General features: G+C 44.4%; 4 protein-coding genes across 4 annotated transcripts; 1 reads left to right on the top strand and 3 right to left on the bottom strand.

Annotated features, from left to right (window-relative positions):
- Positions 1–891: 891 nt before the first annotated feature.
- On the bottom strand, positions 892–11,863 carry LOC127775954 (BTB/POZ domain-containing protein FBL11). Its single transcript, XM_052302276.1, is given in 29 exon segments — positions 892–1,429; positions 1,572–1,735; positions 1,834–1,909; positions 1,984–2,346; positions 2,533–2,607; positions 2,740–2,834; positions 2,945–3,026; positions 3,123–3,191; positions 3,337–3,416; positions 3,502–3,873; positions 4,361–4,541; positions 4,637–4,705; positions 4,794–4,838; positions 5,660–5,740; positions 6,110–6,165; positions 6,241–6,481; positions 6,574–6,915; positions 7,528–7,673; positions 7,845–8,105; positions 8,216–8,762; positions 9,176–9,321; positions 9,438–9,474; positions 9,646–9,754; positions 9,843–9,931; positions 10,635–10,684; positions 10,790–10,925; positions 11,268–11,394; positions 11,502–11,552; positions 11,639–11,863. Coding segments are annotated over 29 exon segments (4,401 nt in total). The 5' UTR covers positions 11,830–11,863; the 3' UTR covers positions 892–1,309.
- A 400-nt stretch (positions 11,864–12,263) lies between these two features.
- Positions 12,264–13,684, bottom strand: LOC127760180 (uncharacterized). The gene is made up of 2 exons (XM_052284399.1): positions 13,285–13,684; positions 12,264–13,197 (listed from the first exon to the last, which is right to left on the bottom strand). Exons 1-2 carry the CDS (start codon positions 13,580–13,582, stop codon positions 12,470–12,472), a joined length of 1,026 nt encoding a protein of 341 aa, XP_052140359.1. The 5' UTR covers positions 13,583–13,684; the 3' UTR covers positions 12,264–12,469.
- Positions 13,685–15,459: 1,775 nt separating this feature from the next.
- Positions 15,460–16,825, bottom strand: LOC127760132 (uncharacterized). Its single transcript, XM_052284346.1, has 2 exons — positions 16,500–16,825; positions 15,460–16,393 (listed from the first exon to the last, which is right to left on the bottom strand). Exons 1-2 carry the CDS (start codon positions 16,768–16,770, stop codon positions 15,672–15,674), a joined length of 993 nt encoding a protein of 330 aa, XP_052140306.1. The 5' UTR covers positions 16,771–16,825; the 3' UTR covers positions 15,460–15,671.
- A 1,176-nt stretch (positions 16,826–18,001) lies between these two features.
- LOC127759805 (uncharacterized) lies at positions 18,002–19,385 on the top strand. The gene is made up of 2 exons (XM_052284031.1): positions 18,002–18,328; positions 18,441–19,385. Exons 1-2 carry the CDS (start codon positions 18,073–18,075, stop codon positions 19,160–19,162), a joined length of 978 nt encoding a protein of 325 aa, XP_052139991.1. The 5' UTR covers positions 18,002–18,072; the 3' UTR covers positions 19,163–19,385.
- Positions 19,386–20,397: the final 1,012 nt, after the last annotated feature.

The raw sequence follows: 20,397 nt of genomic DNA, 5'->3' as shown, positions 1-20,397 counted from the left end.
GGACCCGTCGAGTTCGCCGTCGAGGCGGACACGAACACGAGCGATCGACTTCGGGTTGTGGGTGTGAACTGGAGACAGCGGCTGGGGGACCCGCTTTGTCCCCCCGCCCCGCCCAGTTCGGCTTTAAGCTCGATCGTCACGTGGGGATTCAGAATTAGAGGGATGAAACACGTGCGCCAGTGCACATCTATTCTACATACAGGAGTAGTACTACTCTCGTACCACTAATAGAATTATTTAATTTAAGTGTAGTTTAAATCGGCGCAGCAGTATATTGTTTCTGATGATGTCGTCACGTTTGCATCCGTGCGACTGATGATTTCATGCCTACCTTAAATTTCTCGTGTAAAATAATGTGCCAGAGGTCGGCGCCTGTGTACCGGTTAGTGGACCTCGGCGAGACTCACATGAAAAATCCTTCAAAAAAATAATAATAACCCAAGTATATTTGGACATCGAGCATTAGTTGTGCAGTAAAAACGAGCTAGCATTAACCATTTTGAAGCATTAATATGGTATACTTATGCTCATCTGAGATGAAATTGGGCCTTTTGACAACGAACACGAGTTTTACATGATTTTCGTAAGAATCAGGTCAACATGAAAGTTCCTCTATATTTCGATCATTCCAAAAGAGGCACAAGTCGCCTTCCCAATTTCGGTCATCTTTTCTAGTTATTAGGAATTTAGGATGAGAAAAGTCTAGTAAGTCACTCTCATCGACCCCTCACTTATGCACAAACATACGAGAAATGCATACGAGCTACTGTACAGTAGTCTCAACACGACAGTAGTAAACATGATAGCTACTATTCGCAGTGTATCACGCCCAGGAATTTATGTAACCTAGCATGGCCCCACTGTTTCCAGTCACATATGAAGGAAAAATCATGCAATCTGGAAGACCAAGATATGCAAATATTCGATGGGTCAATGTCATGCTTAATTGCTAATCACTATCACCACTTTGCTAACAAGCTGGACCGCCTACCCAATTTATGGTGTCCTTAATGGGAAAACTAGTCTAGAAATGATCAGCAGATTGGAGAAACTCCAACTGGTCATCAGTGTAGATGCTGCTCAATCGGACGTGCTTGTGCTGACCAATCTGTAGAGTTGGTATTCTCTGCATTGGATGTTTGGAACTGGCACAAGAATCTAGCAAGGTACTATTAACAAATATATCTGCTGCTTGCTACCTTCTGAATGGTGTAGTCTTCAGCCAATTTGACAAACAGGATGCATGGGGACAGTTGCAGAGAATGAAGAAAGGTTCATGAACACCGAGAGTGCAAACAGTGCTAATTGCCTATAATGATATCACTGTACTAGCCTTCTGCTTCAAACGTTGTACTCTTTTACGGTGGCATCGGCCTTGCTTGTGTTGCTCCCACTCATGCGTTCCCCGAAGTACCCGGTTATCACAGGCCTGTAAAATAGGAGCAGGAAAGGCAAGAAAGTTTCATCAGATTGATTGCTGTCCCACTAACAAAAAATGTGGCAAAACGCACAAATGACGATACAGTTATCAACATTCTTTTTGGTAAGAATAAGAAAAGCCTCCCAATTACCTCACAAACATATTGAGTCCACAACTCTCTTGAAGACATCCTAGGGCTTCCAGTTACACTAGAACCATCTCTGCTTGCCAAAATTGCATCATCAGACAAGAAATCTCTAACAATATCCACGCAAGGTTTCACAATTTTCATGTTCCATGAGTCAGCAGTGGCACCTAGAAATATGCATGACATGTTAAGCAAACACATTAGATTTCGTAAGACATGAAATCTTTTGGCTTTGAACTATAACATGAAATGCACATATCATTACCATAGAAAGCTTCTGTTGCATCAATATGATGCAAGTTCCACTCAAAATATTTATTCAACCGATGCAGCCTTCGTTTCTGAAGAAAGGCAAGAATATAAAACACACAAAATGCAATTTTCAATTATTTACTTAAAAAAGTGTCGAGATTACTTGACGTCGAACAAGTCTCCGAGTGTTTGCTTTTAGTTGTGAGACTGCTTCATCCAATAAGCCCTTCAGGTTATCATCATGGAGACCTGCCATAGTTGTACAGGAATCCATCTTTATCTCACCGGTTTCCTTCCTTGCAAAATAAAATCTGAAAAACTCATCAAATTCACGAACACCAATGGCCTGCCGCAGCCCTTGGGTATAAGTGGCCTCTCGATCATATATGTTACACACTTCATCTAGCAGGCCATCATCAATCATGCAGTCGACCCTTTCATTGACATAACGATCCAGAACATGAAGATCAGCATCTAACCACAAGAAACAACAGTCAAATCTGGAGTTCCTAGGTCGACCCCACTTCTGTCCTGACAACAAATGACCTCATTAGGACATTTAGAGTTCGCATGAGGTCCAACTCGTATGGCAAAAAATGTGTTGTGTGCATGATAATATGCATAAAGTCCTTGCACATTTCACATGGACTATAGAGTCAGCAACAAGTCAGAATAAAGAAATTAATTAAAAGGGAAATCATTTTTTTCTCACCTCTGTGGCTTGCCCTTGGAAAAGATCACTAGGTAGGGCACCTGTGGATTCATACAACTCAAGGTAGCGTTTTATCTGGTCAACACAACAAAAAAGCATGCAGAACAGGATAACCGGATAAGGCAAATGGCGCAACGCCACAAGGAAAATCCAATTGCTACCAAAGAAACCTAACAGGTTAAGGGCACAACTGTGCAACACCCTTACTTTTCGATGGTTGTTCGGGTGTATCCTTTGTGCAGCAACAGGATCAATCTTCTTCAAATGTTCATACAGACCGGCTTCATCATCATTATCAAGCCCTGCTTGGCATGTGTTAAGCAGTGTTTAACAAGTCAAACACTAATTGGACACAACCATTGATCAAAACATGCTAACAACAAGAAACATGTGCTAAGCTTTCATCATTCACCTATCTCATCTAGGTGGTCGTTTAAAGTAAGACCCTCAATATCCTGTGCCATATCATCAAAGAGGAATGGGCTAACAAGAGCCTACAATAAGTGTTAAAAGGACAAAAATCAGATATAGTCTAATTCAGAAGAAAAATAGCCTAATATACAGGAATCCTCATGCGCTTAAGTATCAACCTGGATGTAGAAGTTTGTACCACCAACAATAACAGGGAGGCCGCCACGATCCAATATACCTTCTATAATCTGTGACCACTCAGAAACAGCAATTAATCAGTAAACCAATATACCTTATATAATTGGTGAGCAGAGCACTAAGAAACATCAACTAATCAGTAAACATGGCACACTAGGAGCACTAAAAGTCGTAGCAGCAACATCATAGGCTCACCGGCACAGCATGATCGCGGAAATCGCGGCAAGTGAACTCCACAGAGGGATCAATCACGCTCAGGAGATGGTGAGGAACGCCTGGTAACACGGCAAAGATAGCGCTGTTAAGCTCGATCTGAAGCAGGTTTGGTCAAAAGAAGAACTGGGAATCCCGGGAGGAGACCTTTCTGCTCGTGGAGGGGGACCTTGTTGGTGAGGACATCGAGCCCACCGTAGACCTGCATGGAGTCGGCGCTGACCACCTCGACGCCGGCGAAGTGGCTCGCGAGGTCGACGGCCAGCCGCGACTTGCCGGCGCCAGTCGCGCCCATCACCACCACCACCTTCCTCAGCCCCTTCTCCGGCGGCGGCGGAGAGTGGGAGGCCTCCTCGCTGGCGTCGTGGTCAGGGCTTGGAAGCGGGGCGGCAGAGGCACCGAGGTGGGCCATTCCGGTGAGGTGCGCGCCGCCCGTCGCTGGTCGCCGTTCGCCGCGCCGCCGCCGCCCTAGCCCCCGTCGCCCACTCTCTTCTCTGTTGTGGGCTTTGGGCCTTTGGGCTGGTAAGGATGCTATTTTTTTCTTTTTTTTCTTTTTTTTTTAAAAAAAAAGTTGGTGATGTCCTCTTTGCCTTAGAGCTAAACTGAAGAGGGGACTAGGAGAGTGAAATATCAAGTTTACAAGAAAACCGACGTATTCCAACGTATTTTTGTAATAGTACAAAACAAGATGCCCTGTTTGGTGGAGCCTGTCCCAGCTGCAGCTTTTCCCAAAAGCTGTTTCTGCTAGAAGCTTGTCCCAAACTGTCCACAGCTTCTGAGAATCTATCTGAAAAATGAACTAAGAAGTCAGAAGCTGGAGAAGCTGGGTTTCAGAGCTTTTCCAGATTCTCAGAAGCTGGCTATCAACAGCTACTTCTCAGAATCTAAAGCTCCCCCAAACAGGCCCATTGCCACAGATCCAAGTATTGTTCCACACAACGTCGCAAGCATCCAGTACAGAGATGTGTATACAAGTATTATACAACAACACGATGCTAGATATTACAGTATTAGAGTCTTTCTTTCACTATGGTGGTTCTTAGCTGTCTACTGCTCCATTCCAACACAATCGTCTCCTTGTGCACTGGTTTTGAGTTTGAGGATCCTTCCCTGTGGAGCTCGAAACAAGACCTCACCGACTTGCATCTGCTCATCGTTATGGTCCTCATCATCTTACCCTCCGGGTTCTTCAAAACAATTGTAAAGATATTAGCATCTTTATTGAGTTATTATTATTATTATAAACCCGCCCAACTTGGCAAAATCTTTGGAATATACTCACATTTGGGCTATCGTAGCCTTCTTCAGAAGCATCACAAAGATCCAGAGCTAGCTTTCTTAGTAGTGGTAACTGAAATAAACAGCAAAATGAGTTGCACCTATGTGACCTATATAATGTTGCAAGGGCAGCAAAACCAATTAATAGATAAGATAGGTACCTCTGTTATGGCATCAGTTATGATGGTTCTTCCAATTCCTTTGCCCTGTAACGACCAAGCCTCATAAACCACTTAACCAGTATACAGTTTAAACATCTTCAACGAAAGCTTGTTAGCAGAAATAGTTGCACATTGAATCATTTAGTGGCAGTGTTCATTCTTGTTTCTTGTCATTTAAACGTTCATTCAAGTAACTGAGCTATGCACAAGGGTTAACCGTTTGTAGGGAAAGATCAAGCACTGTGCTTACTGCTTACACCATCCTGAATCTACACAATGTATGATGTAGAAAACTACCCCGCCAGAATTATATGTACAAATGGTAATTCTTTACCAATCAGGTACCACTGTAAACACTAAGTAGTAACATATTACAATGGTCTAATGCTAAACCTTAACCAGAATAACTGCAAGCAATCTATTGATGGTCCTGTCAAAATAAACTCAAGGTGAATAACGATTTGTGTTGGATAACCTATAAAGGTGACTTGCCAACACTATGGCACGAAATGCCGTTGTCACTGCACATCATTCTAATCAAGAAAAGAAAGCATGATGACTATAAAGCATGAAGCAGGATTTGCTGCAAGTTTGAATTGCAATAGCATGCATATTAATAAAGGTGAAACATCATGGTGAAAGGATTATTCCTATAGCAGCACAAGTCATAAACCTAATAACCTTTGTGTAAAGCAACAAGTTGCTACACATCCTTTAATTTAATTTATACCCCGTTCTAAAAATGCTTTATTTATAGGATTTACAGTTACACAAACACAATAGCATACAAAATATTTAGGTTTATGAGTTTTTAGATCATACTATCAATTATCTCAACTACATGGCTACGGCATTTCTATGCTCACCGTGTGCCGAAGTAACAGATCTTCCAAAGCTTTACAGTTTAAAATTGAAGAAACCCCGTCAAGTGTTATCTGACCACATTCCTGTAAATCAAACAAGCCTATACATAAGAGATGGGGTGGAGGATGTTAACAATTTCAGCTGTAGATTGAGTTTTCAATACATTGAATGCCTAATCAATGTACAAAAAGGTATATTCGTAATGATATCAATAAATATAAACATCTACTAGTGAAATAACTACGATTATACAGTACATACATGCTGATGCATAAAGTATGGACATGAATACATGATATATCCTTTAGTTCTGTTAGAAGTTACTTATTTAAGAGGGTGGCTACAGATATAACAGCACTGAAACCTTGAAATTTCGGCTTAAATAACAACTGCAAAGATAAAGAAATTTTTTAATCAAATGCCCCATGTAAAAAATTGTAGTTATAGCATACCTCAAGGTGTAAACAAGTCAAGTTTGGCCACCCAGACGAGATTAACTCTTGAGAGTCTGTTGATCACAAAAAAAACTCAACCCAACAGCATCACGAATGGTCCACATACTGAATCCGAAAGTAGAACTTACTGGAGTCAAGGAGTTTGCAACCAGACAGTGAAAGTTCAACTAAGTTATAGTTCTGTATAAGAACTGCCAAGTCATCATTTGTCATCCATGGAGTAATCCACTCAAGCCTTAAGATTCTTAGCAACGGTGCCTTGATTTGGAAGCTAAATGAAGTTAAATTGCCAAGACAAGAGTACAGGCAAAGCACCCGAAGCTTCGTTGAGGATTCCAACAGATTTCTTACAACTTTGTCAGAGATCATCTGGTATGTACATCATCCGGTTATTAAAAGAATTAAAGGCACAGTTAGTTTTATTATTGAACAAATAGTAGAGAGCAGAGCCAGAGGCACACCTGAAACCTAAGAACCAAAGACTCTAGGAATGGACAAATATCAGGAAGAGCACACAATATATTCTCTGGTAATGTTGTGCCAAGTCCAATAGTCATCTTTCTTACTTTACTAAAAGAAGGAATAAGGGTTGTAACTCGAATAGGGCAAAATGCCCATCCCATTTCAACATCCTCTAAGCAGCAAGTACTGGTTATTTCTTGTAGAAAATCTCCGTATATATTACCACCACTCATCGCTTCTACTTCACCATGTTCAAATAGCAAGTTACGGCATCCAGCTGCTTTCAGACATCTCAAGTTAGAATTTCTTCTTATAACTGGTGCTAATGATACCATGGAAACCTGCAATTTTGAGGCGACAAAACTTTTAAAAGACTATATATATATATATATATCAAAACAGACCATAGTAATGGTTCTTTTATGGCATCATAACGATAAAAGACAGTAATCATGAACCATGACTGCACTGCTGTAGTCTGTCTCTGTCCTTTGCAGACACAAAAGTAGAAAATGTGATGGGCCCCCTTTTCAAATGTACAATAAGAAAGATCATTTCAATCATATACTTCTATTCAATGTTGGACAAGTAGAGCTTGGTTTGTGTGATCATCAAAACATTGCAGACTTTGTTCCATAATTCAATATTGCATATCGCTGAAAGCTACAGAAAGATAAATCGCAATCTATAGTCCAGTACGTGTTACCCTTACCTAAGTTAATTGTGAAAATATTGCTTATCTATAGTCTCCAACTGAGCAAACTCACTGCAAGTCTCAGTCTAAGCATTTCTTCAACTAGTCAATTGCAGTGTTTGATTCTTATAAAGTTCAAAACTGAAGAATATTTGCTTAGCATCACAAGTACTTTGGTTCAAAGAATAGGAAAAGCATCTGATATTCTGATATATAAAAAGGTGACCATATGCATATAATTTGAAACAGAAAACCATACCACGGTCTCGGAAATATCAAGAAACTCAAGTGAAGAGCCAACAAAGTTGCAGAGAGCGCCATCGGTAAGTGTTGTCTCCCTTAAACATAGGAAGTTTGTTATATTCACATTACTCATTAGCTGAGACATAGCGGCATAACCAATACCTGCACAGTACACGTAGATAAATTTATATTACCCAGATTCCCCCATGCTAGGCTAATGGAGCGTAAAGTTAATAGAACATAGAAATAAGAATGCCACTTCTGCTGTCCTAGGAAGTTATGATCTGCTTAGTTGTGGAGAAAGTTTTGACATGAAACAAAAGCCATGTTTACCTTTGCACCCATCCAGGTGCAATTCTTGCATTCTAAATGCCATTACATGCCTATACTCATCCATGCTGTCCAGAGGATTGGAATTGCATAGAGTTTGAATCGACTGATTTCCAAAAGAAGTATAAGAAAGAACCATTGAATGAATCTTCGTACACTTGAGTAATAATTTAGAAATACCATCATCTGTCAATAGGGTGCAATTTTTAATGTTTATATAACAAAGAGAGTTCTTCAGAATGGATATCTTCAACAGGTCCACATCTGCATACACACACGCAAAAAGAAAAAGCACATACATGGTTACAAGATTTCTTATAACCAAATCCATAACTATAAAGAAATCAATAGTAGGAACAGAACATATTTCCAACCAGTAATATCATTTCTGCCTTCCAATATCAATTTTGATATATTTGAGAAATATGAGTTCATTGTGGTATCACATAGCGGATCTTGTGCATAATATCTTGTGAGCTTTGGCTTCACTGCGCCCCGTCCTTCAAATCTGGAAGAGATAACTGAATGCGTTTGTGCTATAATGCTCGTATCAATAGACAAATCAATTTCATTAATCCATGGACAAGTCAGTAGCAGATATAACAAGTCTTCGAACTGAAGTGTCAAACAAAAGGAAGCTCTGAATATCCTCAATTCTGGAAATGCCAACTTCAACCAGTCAATTGCAGTGCTAAAATGTACATTTGGACATTTTGAGAGATCCACCATGTGCACATTTCCAAATGATGAGCTTTTAACAGCCTCCTCCAGCTCATTGTAAAGGATGATATTTCGGTAATCAACTTGGGCCCATGAACTTCCTAACCTTTTATTCAATGAGGCACCCACATTAGCAGGGGGGAGCACTGATATGTACAAGATTTCAGTAGTTATTTGTGGACAACCAGAAAGCACTATTTTCTGCAAAACAAAATCTTCATCAGTGAGAAGTGCAACGAAGTGCATGATCTGCAATAGACAATGAAAGGACCAGGATCTCTTTTGACAATGCAAGATAGCACTTTGTCATAACAGAAGGATATCTTCACACGAAGCATGTAAAAAGAGTTATTGAGCCTATAATATTTTGTAGGTTTTATAAGAAGATTTTTTATATACAAAGTAAAGCATAATTTACCTATTCTTACAACAATTGATCAAATAAAAGCAATATGTAGTCATTCAAACAAGGTATACATGAAGTGGTTGCAACCAATTTATGTAGTCACTAAAAAAGTATTATATTTTTAAGAAACACCAAAAAGAAAAGAATTCTAGACAATTCAAACATATCAAAACAACATTATTACAACAGAGGTGGCAAAAATAAAAACCTTAGAATATTCTGTAATTCGAACACGGTAACTCTCCAAGTTGTCATCAGCAATTGCATCCAATACTGTTCGCAAACTATCCTTGAGCAGATTAAGAATCCTACTCTCTACTTTGCTTCCGAACTCAGCCCAATTTCTCTTTGTTCCTACAAAAATGAATCAAAAAGCATGGATTATGTCTTGACATAGCAAAAGATCAAACAAGAGAACCGCATAACATAATGTTATTATCAATTAAAAACTCATGATCAAGGAATCATACCTGCTGCAAATTCTAAAGGTAAGAGGCATATCCTCACCTGCAGAACAGGATTAAACAGAAAGATAGACTTAAATCTGTGTGGCCAAAATATTCAGTGAAGTGGTAGAAAACATACATAAATGTAGTGAATGAACAAACCAAGGAGGCAACACATATATGATGGTATAAGTCATGTAACATTGTATAGATGGGTCACAGAGAGGTGTACTTTATTAAGAAGGTACAGCTGGTGATCTACTGAGTTGGGAGGTAGTTCTTCACAGCATCGCGTATTTTCAGTAATCCAGCATAGGATTGCTTCGCATAATTGTTTTTCACTGGACAAGGTCAGTAGATCAAATTTTAGCATCGAGATGAAAGCACAGCGATTTGATTATGGAAAAGCGCTGAAAAATTAAAACAAACCTATCCACGGTCAGAAAGGGGCACTTGATTGTAGAATATAACAAATCATAGGGAAGTTTAACAAACGACCTCCTGGAGATAACCTGCACCTGTATGGGATTCACCCAGTGGTAAATTATACATGAATACATTTCATGCCAAATAAAGGTAGCCCCCACTGCATATATATTCAACTGGTAAGTTGGCCTTTCATCATTTTAACATCATAACTTTTTTTTTCTTTTTTATAGAATATCATAAGCTTTCTTGGTTAAAGCAGTGTCTGAATAAGAAAGGCATAGTCTATTTAATTATTACAAGAAGGGGAAAAAATATGGTCTAAAACCCCATAAGGCTATAAACGGCATGAGCTGCTAACAAAGAGAATACCTTTATTTTCTCCATAAAAAGTAAAAAATCAGAGAGCTTTTCCTCTGAATCTAGACAAACCCTTTTCTTCAATTCAAGCAGTAATCATCATTCATAAATGCCAACATGCACCGGTTCATCAACCATAAATAGAGCACATGAAAATTCATCCAGCCCCTACAGTTTCTAGAATTTTCCTATCTGAAAATGTGAAATATTAATGTCAATTGTAGGCTACAAACATGGTTTATGTGAGTCAAATATGGTGACTGCAGGTCCTTAATGTTCTAGAATCTCCGAAAGGACCATGAGTGGAACAAAACTAACTGCTTGTAGAATCAGTCACACATAAACTTTTCAAACTGAAGGAAGATATTGTTAGGAAACAAATTGATAGTATGCAGAAAGGTATGGCAGCATTGCAACTTAGTATGTTGTACCTACAAAATTCTGAGCTAAATATCCTGGGCATATATCTTGAACATAATTAATCCCTGCAATCATACAAATGTCAACAAGAATTAGATCTTTGAATAGATTTCGTTATGCAAAAGTATAAGAAAACCATTAGAACAAAGCGGCAACAAAATATGGCTCACCATGCTCTTGAGCAAAGTACCAGGTCTCAATTAAGAAATCTAATGGGGCCAATAGCGAGGAACTTTGAGAGCTCATGGTGCGGAACCACCTTTCACATTCTGTTAGAAGATTCTCAGCGGCCAGAAACAAGCCACCCTGCAAATATTAAGTTCATAATACCACCATTGAGCATCACTGACCATACACCAAAACTTAATAGCACTAGCCTCAAATTATAACGGTGCATAATGACCACGATCTGAACCTTCGAGCTCGAACCCAGTTAAGCAACAGTTCATGGAGACACAAATACATGGCATTTTTGCTCACATTTCACATAACACAAAATTTCCAAAACACGGTATGTTTACTCAAATTGAGCTAACTCACCAATTACTAGTAATTGTATTGATTAGCAGCTGTGATTTCTATGTACACAAATGCCGGTCAACAACTTCTGCGCCAAAGCCATAAAAAAGCTAACCCAAGACTGAATACCTCCATTAGCGGTAGAAAGGTGTGGTGCGTAATCGTCAAACTCCCAGAAGGCTCAAACAGATAGACGAGGACTTGCACGGCCGCCTCGAGGTTGCAGCTGATCTGCACATGCGCCCTCCCAGATTCACTGCCCACAGGAGCCGCGGGAAAATGTCAGACAATTACTTAGGATTTGCTGTTGATAGGTTTGAGAGATTGAGAGCTCGATCGCGTCGGGGCGACTAGATTACTGACCTGAAGCTGCCGCCGAGGAGGGCGCGGAAGTAGGAGGAGCTCTCGATTAGCCTGCCCAGAATCGCGCGACGCGGGATTAGAACACAAGCGGCTCGTTGGCCGGTGAATCCGGAGAAGAGGGCGCGGCGAGGGCTTGCCTGGTGCGGTCGGCGCGAACCGAGATGGTCGGGTACGGCAGGGGGTCTAGGCCGGCGAGGTCGTCGACGGAGACGGGAGGTGGAGGCGAGGGGTCAGCTTCCCCGGCGATGAAGGACGCGTCGGTGATCTCCAGGAGAACCGCGTCGCCGGCGTCTTCGCCGGCGGCGGCGAAGGACGCGCCGCCGTGCATCGTGCTCGCTTAGGTGGGCTTGTGTTGGAATGACTTTTTTTTTTGTCGTTTTCTTTTGTGGAGAAGACACGAGAGAGATAAGAGACGGGCTGGAATTGGAGACAGAAACGGGCCCATCTCCAACTCCATCTTGGGCCTCATTTTGTTAGGCCCATCCACGAGTACGAAAAGTCCACCCCTTCAAAAACAAGTCAAGGCCGGTGTTTTTTCGTAGTACTTAAGCATTCACGCAATATTTTTCCTAGTTTACTTAACTTAATTTGGTCGTAATAGCGTTGACGCAGAAATGGTACGCATAGTACACTCCGCGATTTGAAGTTTAACACAGGTTAATTAGGTAATATATTAATCTGATCGATAGACTAATTAAAAAATAATGGAACAAAGTTATGAATGTGACACATTTTCATCAAAACAAATCAAGAATCCTTATTACTCCTTGTTCAATCGAAAGAGCTCCATAATAATAGTCAATAAAATTTTGGAATTAATCAATGCACCATCCACATAATGAGAATATTATTTCTTGCTTTGACGTGGTGCACGAGTATGTATATACGTACGTACTGATCAGTGTCGATTTATTTCATAGTCGATCGATCGTATCTCACTTGGTTGGAGTAGACGAGTGATCGACGATTTACGAGGCAAAACCGAGGGCGACATGGTCTCCGGCGGTGCGGCGGCGGTGGAACCTGGAGACGGCGCAGTCCGGCGAGAAGAGGCCCGAGGAGCGGTACTTGTCGGCGCCGCCCATGATGGGCATCTTGGCGGTGATGTTGAGCCTGTTGGCGTAGGTGGGGCGGTAGGTCTGGCCGAGCACGCCGTCGACGTCGCCGGAGAGGGCGTGGAACTTGTAGCCGAGGTCGAGGTGGACGAGGGTGTCCTTGGCGGTCTTGCCGTAGTGGTGGATCCGGGAGTCGTCGTCGGTGATGGGGACGGCGTTGGCGGTGATGGCGAAGACGCCGTCGAGCTCGACGGCGACGGCGTTGGCGGTGTCGGTGCGGGAGACGGAGAGCGAGGGCAGGGCGGCGGAGACCCAGTGGGCGCCCTTGGCGGCGTCGACGTTGACGGGCTCGCCGTCGAAGGTGATCTGGACGTGGTCCTCGTCGTCGTCCCACTCGGCGGCCCGGCGCGCGCCGATGTAGAGGCGATGGTCGCCGAAGCTGATGCCGAGGGACTGGATCCAGGTGAAGTCACGCTTCATGGCCGGGTTGTGGTTGCCGATGAAGTGGGCGTTGATGTGCAGGTCGGCGTCGGTGACGATGCAGAAGTCCTGCTCCTTCTTGCCGTGGAAGTAGAAGGTGTTGCCGTCGGCGCCGGTGAACCGTGGGTCGCCGCACGACGTGCCGGGGAACAGATCGCACACTGACATGACAGAGAGTTCATACATATATCAATATTCCAATTGGAAACGAAGGATGAATAATCGAAATATATAATGTGCGTGCGTACTGCAGAAGGTGAGGCAGTAGGCGCAGGCGACGAGGCACTTGTTGGGGCAGTTGGAAGGGCAGGAGACGACGCAGGGACGGCGGCCGGTGTTGGTGCAGGTGACCTGGTAGTCGCGCTTGTGGTGGGGGCTGAAGGTGATGGTGGTCAGCTTCGTCTTGGGCGGGAGCTTCGGCCGCACGCCGGGCTTCGCCTTCGGCGACACCAGCGGCGGGCTCGACGCCGCGGCGGACGCCACGACGGCGGCGCCGCAGCACCACAGCGCAAGCGCCACCGCCACCACCTGCACCAGAGCCGCCATTGCTAGCTAGCTAGGCTGATGCGCTGCACGTACGACGAAGCTAGCTTGGATCAATCAGCCTAGCTAGGATGATTGTTTGGCTGCTAGCTACTTAGTTGCTGATCGATCGATGGATCGGAGTTGAGGATCAAATGTACATGGGGGGTAGGGTTCTTATGGGAAGATGGAAAGAAGACGCCGGCCTGGGCTTAATTGAGGGTGAAGTGGCTTCAGTGGGAAGTGGCGTAGGGGAAGACAAAGTGACAGTACATATGCATCTATGGTACGTTTGCTACTACTAATTGGTAGTAGAGTTGAAGCTAGGTAGAGCTATGGTCGTCGTGGTGGTCGAGTTTACAAGCTACGTGCTACATACTTTGCCTTTTTTGAAGACCGCGTATGCTACATATATACTCGCTAGCAACGAAGTCCCCAGATTAATTAAAGTGCATGTTACCGGCCCATGCAATGCCTGCATGGATTCAGCTCTACGCAATATGCATCTATCCTGGGCAGGGGAAACGTCCTTAGATAGCTAGATTTCATCGTTGACCTACGTACAGTGGCGGTGACAAGGGTGCTATACGTATTATACTATAAAAATGTGTCTCAACTAAGTCTAACAAAAGAAAACCCTTATACTTTGAGAGGGAAGGAGTACATACTAAATGACAATATACGTGAGAATCCAAGTTGGGTTTAAGCATGCACTCCCTGTTTTGTTTGCGGCCTACTGGGCTGGGCTGCACGTCCATTCCGACATTTCTATGTGTGAGAAAACTAAGAAAAGGTCTAATCTGGCTCCTTCAAATATCAGTATGATTTGATTCATACCTCTCAACCGTTAAAACGGATACAAAATGACTCTAAGAGCCAAAATGACTCCAATTGTTAAAACCGATACAAAATGACTTTAAGAGCCAAAATATTTAAACTGGATCTAAGTCGTTTGTGTTGGTATTAATAGTTGGAGGGGTCGATATATCCGGTATTATGGCTTATGAAGTTGAGGGAAATGAATCAAATCTGACTTATGTTAAGGGAGCCAAATTGAACTTTTTCTATAAAAAAAATACTAACTACATTTTTTGAAATGTGGACGGGCCGTGATCCACCATTCCCACTATTCAAATAAATCATATGTTTTCATGTGGATGTCTCGTGTTCAAACTAAATTATGGATTATATAATATTTGATTGGGAATTGCTAGTGTCCAGTCACCAGCTCTATGGCCGAGTCGTCCTCAAGCTCCAAACGAGGAGGACAGGGAGAAAGGGAGGAGGTGGTAACTCATCAGCAACGATGACTTCCCAGCGGTTGGTGACAGTGTCGCAACTATGACAAGGACACGGGGATTACGATTTTCTGGGTTGGGAGGTAATGGAGGGGCAGGGGGTGGTGAGGATGGTTTTCTGGGGACAACACGCTGGTCAGGGGAGGCGGCAGTGCTAGGTGAGGACTAAGGAGGCAAGTGTTTCGATGGATGCATGGAGATCCCCTCAATCGATTCACATCGGGGGTTCGCGGGCACCCTTAAAAACTCTAACTAGAGACCAGAGAGATGGATTCGATTCCGGTAGTTGGAACGCGCGGTGGAGACTGGATTTGGGATCGGTCACGAACTCATCAGCCACGGTGGCTAAACCTTTTCTTTTTTTTTTCTTTTTCCATGTGTTCTTTTAAGAAAATGTATTTTCCGAAGTATGGAGCAAATAATCTGTTTTAATAATATGATACATTATCTTAAAAGAATTAAGCCTAAGCATTTTTTTCTTGTGTCACTTTTTTATTCGATTTCAACTTTTTCTAGAGAAAAGAAAAATAAAAGTAAGATAAAGGAGTATATTCCATGTATCGGTTATTTTTATACATATGAAATTTAAATTGCAGGATTTTTATGTGATCACAAATATCAAATTATTTTTTAACATTAACAAACCGGCACGAGACGGTGCGAATATCAAATGATTTGAGTCCTATACTGATTGCATGACTGGTATGTTTCCCTCAACCTGAAAATAAACTTATTCCAGTGTCTAGCTCTATTAATGCTTGTTTGGGTACACGATAAGAGCTGTCAACGATCAAGCTTGAAGCATACAAGCAAATTTAACTGGCCCTGGCAGTGACCATGGTGATGCCTGCGCGGTGGCCGAACCTGGCGACAGAGCAGTCGGTGGAGAAGATGTCTGAGGCGACGTAGCTAGGCGCGCCGCCCATCACCGGCATGCTGGCGCTGACGCTGAGCTTGTTGACGTAGTCGGAGCGGTAGGTCTGGCCAAGCACGCCATGGACGTCGTCGGAGAGGTCGTAGAACTTGAAGCCGAGGTCAAGGTGCGCGAGGCTGTCCTCCTCGGTGACGCCATAGTTGTGGATGCGCGAGTCATGCTCGGTGATGGGCACCACGTTGGCCATGATGTCGAACACGCCGGCGAGCTGCACCCTCACGGCGTTGGTGGCGGCGGTCCTGGTGACGGTGAGGCCTGGAACGGCGGCGGACTCCCAGCGCGCGCCGAGCTGAGCTGGAACGTCGATGGGCGCGCCGTCGAAGGCGAGCTCGAGGCGGTCGACGTCGCTGTTCCACTTGGCGGTCTTGAGGGCGCCCATGTAGAGGCGGTGGTCGGCGAAGCGGATGCCGAGGGCCTGGATCCAGGTGAAGTCGCGGCTCATGGTGGGGTTGCGCTTGCCGATGAAGTGGGCGTTGATGTGCAGGTCGGCGTCGGAGACGATGCAGAAGTCGTGGTCCTTCTTGCCGTGGAAGTAGAAGTTGTTGCCGTCGCCGCCGGTGAACCGCGGGTCACCGCACGACACGCCGGGATAGAAATCGCACACTTGAACATTGAACATTGTCAGAGAATGAGAGAATTACATTACTTGATCAACCGATTGATCAGTAGAACATGCAAATGGATTATGTACATAGCTAGTGATGCTTACTGCAGAAGGTCTTGCAGCTGGGGCACATGACGATGCACTGGTTGGGGCAGCGCTTGTCACACTTGGCCATGCATCCTTTCTTCTTGCCCTTGGTGTCGGCGCACGACAGCTCCTGGTCCCTCTTGCCCAAGCCCGAGCTCCCCGGGTTGATCATGTGGTAGTTGGGCGGCAGCCTGGGATGCGACGCCGGCGGCTTCGCGGCCTCGGAGACGGCGGCGCACACCACCACCAAGAAGAGGGCCACGGCGACAGCCATGTATGCCCGGGCCATCGTCGCTAGCTAAGCTAGCTAGCTGGTGGTCAACGTACAGTAAATTTGGTTTAAGTTGGATCGATCGGTGGTGAGGAAGATGGCTATGAGAGCTAGGCGCGTATTTATAGCTAGGCCGGCATTTCACTGGACTGGCAATGGAGATGATCCATCCATCAGGTAGAATGCATGCATGGTGCTCGACAGGGAAGACTGCCGGCGAGCCGGCGCGCGTGGTGGTGAAGCGAGCGCCTCGTGGTGCAGTGCCATGGCGACCGGCCAGGCGGCGTCGCGGCGAAGGCAGCTGGCCGTTCGATACGTCGTCGTGGCAAATCAGCAAGCTCCCAGCAGCTGCCGTATCTAGCTTCAGGTCTTCAGGAGCGCGCATGACGCATTGCGTGCGTCTGAATATTTGCTAGCTTAGCTGCAGCCTGCATGTGGAGTACTTTGTCCAGCTTTTCGAGCAAGCCACGCCACCAAATTTGCCATCAGCAAACTCTGTTACAAACTTGTGTACCATCCGTTCTTGCTTGGCTGGTTTACTGATGAGAAATCTCATCACAATTTACAATTAGTTAACTACTATACTGTTCTATATGAAACGATAACAACAACGTGTGTGTGTGTGTGATCGAGCATGCATGTTGGGTAATTTGGCTTTACTGAAGAACAGAGGTCCGTGCATTGAGCCAGTAATATTTAGGAACATAATATCTGAAGATAAGAATTAAGTGTAGATCAAAATGGAGTTGACCAGGGGCTTGATTAGGATGGAAAAAAAGGTAAACAGCTTTCAGGTCCATAAGCCAAGCTTACTTCCTTTATTATGTTTGCTACTAGCTGAATCAACTAATTGCAGTAGAACTTAAGGAACTAGCTAGAAGGAAAAAAAAAACGTAAAACCGTGTCCATTGTTGGAAGAAAGGAAGCAAATTAAGCATGAAGCCATACAAGAACCAGCTAGCTTAATTTCTTTATATTATTACTGTTGACCTCGATCCTAGGACGACGTTTTCGATTCGTACGCTAGCAAGATCATGCATAGTTCAGAGTGAACGCAAAGTGTTGGATTCTCAGATGTCATGCAGGTGGCTTCACCGCCACGGCCGCGCCGCCGGCCAGCCGGAGAGAGCCGAAGCCGACGACATCACCGGCGGTCACTCATCGATTCATTCCTCCAGCTGCACTTGCGATCCCTATAAATGAACACCTTCTCTTGTCCTGAATCCTCACAAGTCACAACAACAACAACAACAACAACAACAGCTGGCAACACAGAGCTAGTCACAGAGGTTGAAGCACATCTCCATCCATTGAATCGCCATGGATCGGCAGCTCGTCGGCGCGCTCGCCGTCTTGGTGGCCGTGTGCGCCATCGCGGCGGTCCAGGCGCAGCCGCCGTCGCCGAAACTGCCGCCCAATTACCATGTGATCAACCCGGGTCACATGGGGGGGAAGAGAGACCAGCAGCTGTCGTGCGACGACACCCAGGGGAAGAAGAAAGGATGCATGGCCAAGTGCGACAAGCGCTGCCCCAACCAGTGCATCGTCATGTGCCCCAGCTGCAAGACCTTCTGCAGTAAGCATCACCACTTCACTAGCTATGTACATAATCCATTTCATGGTCTACTGATGAATCGGTTGATCAGCAATGTAATTCTCTCATTCTCTGACAATGTTCAATGTTCAAGTGTGCGACTTCTACCCGGGCGTGTCGTGCGGCGACCCTCGCTTCACCGGCGGCGACGGCAACAACTTCTACTTCCACGGCAAGAAGGACCACGACTTCTGCATCGTCTCCGACGCCGACCTGCACATCAACGCCCACTTCATCGGCAAGCGCAACCCCACCATGAGCCGTGACTTCACCTGGATCCAGGCCCTCGGCATCCGCTTCGCCGACCACCGCCTCTACATCGGTGCCCTTAAGACCGCCAAGTGGAACAGCGACGTCGACCGCCTCGAGCTCGCCTTCGACGGCGCGCCCGTCGACGTCCCAGCCGAGCTCGGCGCGCGCTGGGAGTCCGCCGCTGTTCCCGGCCTCACCGTCATCAGGACCGCCGCCACCAACGCCGTGAGGGTGCAGCTTGCCGGCGTGTTCGACATCATGGCCAACGTGGTGCCCATCACCGAGCAGGACTCCCGCATCCACAACTATGGCGTCACCGAGGAGGACAGCCTCGCTCACCTCGACATCGGCTTCAAGTTCTACGACCTCTCCGACGACGTCCACGGCGTGCTCGGCCAGACCTACCGCTCCGACTACGTCAACAAGCTCAGCGTCAGCGCCAGCATGCCGGTCATGGGCGGCGCGCCGAGCTACGTCGCCTCCGACATCTTCTCCACCGACTGCGCCGTCGCCAGGTTCGGCCGCCGCGCCAGCATCTCCATGGTCACCGCCAGGGCCAGTTAAAGAGTGTTGCCTTCGACAAAGGGTGCGTGTGCCGTCTGCATTCTGATGTTTGGCCAAGATATCATGAGAGCCGGGAATAATTTTAACAGGAAGATCGATCACCAAGAGATGATCAAATTGACACAAGGATAATATAATCTCTTCATCCCTCCCACAAATGATGGGTGTACAACCATCATTGTTATTGTTCAACAATTATTTCGTCAAACTAAATATTGAATGAATATAGTGACGATGATTGAATATGTTAATTATCATGGATCATTATATTTTGCCATACATATATTGTTCTATTTACTTATGTATGAAATAGAAAATTATATTTGCTCCCTACATATAACTTAGCCATCAACCCGTGCACACCGATCTATGTCGTAGGGTTCACCATGAGGAGCGAGACTCACTAAGGATGATCAACCATGCCTTAACTTAAAAAATCCCTTAACTTAAAAAATGGCTTGGCTGTGTACATCCAAACGCCGGTTTTAATCTATTATTAAAAAACTTAAAAAATGGTTATTGAACACCCTCATCTACCAATGCAATACCAGATAAAATCACACAGTAATTGGTTCTGCTTCCCTGATTTTGCTGACGTGGACAGGCCATAGAGCTGTTTTGCCGAAAGCACTAAGCATGCTCACATTACCGTTAAGCCTACTCTTCATATCTCCTAACATGCTACTCCTACAAACCACCAAACCGCCAAGGGAAGGCGTTGCTCTTGCTACTGCTTCTCCTTTTTTTTCAAACTAATTGCCTATTCAGTGATTTTTTTTTTACCTGTTGTGTATATCCTTATTGATGTAAATACCGAGTTTTAAATCCTATATCTAAAAAAATAGGTGCCGAAGTAGACGTTATGCTAGTAAGTTTGACCTTGTTTAAGCCTGGCTTAACTCATTTCCCCAATTGACCGACCCACGTAGTTATGTATGATATATTCGATATATAGCATGAATTATGTTTAGTTAACTAGACCAACCAACAAACTGTGGTACACTTGGTCTATTTTAATCTATTCCATTATAACTCGAAAAAGTAATATTAACCAGTGAATTAAGTATATAAGTATTATTTTTAATTTTGAGAATTCCAATGATAATATAGGATGCACAAAGGAAAGTCTATGCATATAAAACTTTTAGTAACACTAATGTGGTATGTTGTGATTGAATCTAGATTCCTATTAACTACTACCATCTCCATTTCATATTATAAGTTGTTTGATTTTT

This window comes from Oryza glaberrima, chromosome 1, assembly GCF_000147395.1.
Source record: "Oryza glaberrima chromosome 1, OglaRS2, whole genome shotgun sequence".
Classification (NCBI taxonomy): Eukaryota; Viridiplantae; Streptophyta; class Magnoliopsida; order Poales; family Poaceae; genus Oryza; species Oryza glaberrima.
Note: the sequence above shows the minus strand (reverse complement) of the source record. Positions and strands in the feature narration are given on the sequence as shown.

What these genes read in the sequence shown, in the direction of transcription:
- LOC127760180 (XM_052284399.1), bottom strand. Translation starts at nt 13,582, where the DNA reads ATGGCGGCTCTGGTGCAGGTGGTGGCGGTGGCGCTTGCGCTGTGGTGC. An exon ending in CTACTGCCTCACCTTCTGCA is followed by an intron (nt 13,198 to 13,284) that starts GTACGCACGCAC and finishes CTGTCATGTCAG; the next exon opens with TGTGCGATCTGTTCCCCGGC.
- LOC127760132 (XM_052284346.1), bottom strand. Translation starts at nt 16,770, where the DNA reads ATGGCCCGGGCATACATGGCTGTCGCCGTGGCCCTCTTCTTGGTGGTG. An exon ending in CAGCTGCAAGACCTTCTGCA is followed by an intron (nt 16,394 to 16,499) that starts GTAAGCATCACT and finishes TCAATGTTCAAG; the next exon opens with TGTGCGATTTCTATCCCGGC.
- LOC127759805 (XM_052284031.1), top strand. Translation starts at nt 18,073, where the DNA reads ATGGATCGGCAGCTCGTCGGCGCGCTCGCCGTCTTGGTGGCCGTGTGC. An exon ending in CAGCTGCAAGACCTTCTGCA is followed by an intron (nt 18,329 to 18,440) that starts GTAAGCATCACC and finishes TCAATGTTCAAG; the next exon opens with TGTGCGACTTCTACCCGGGC.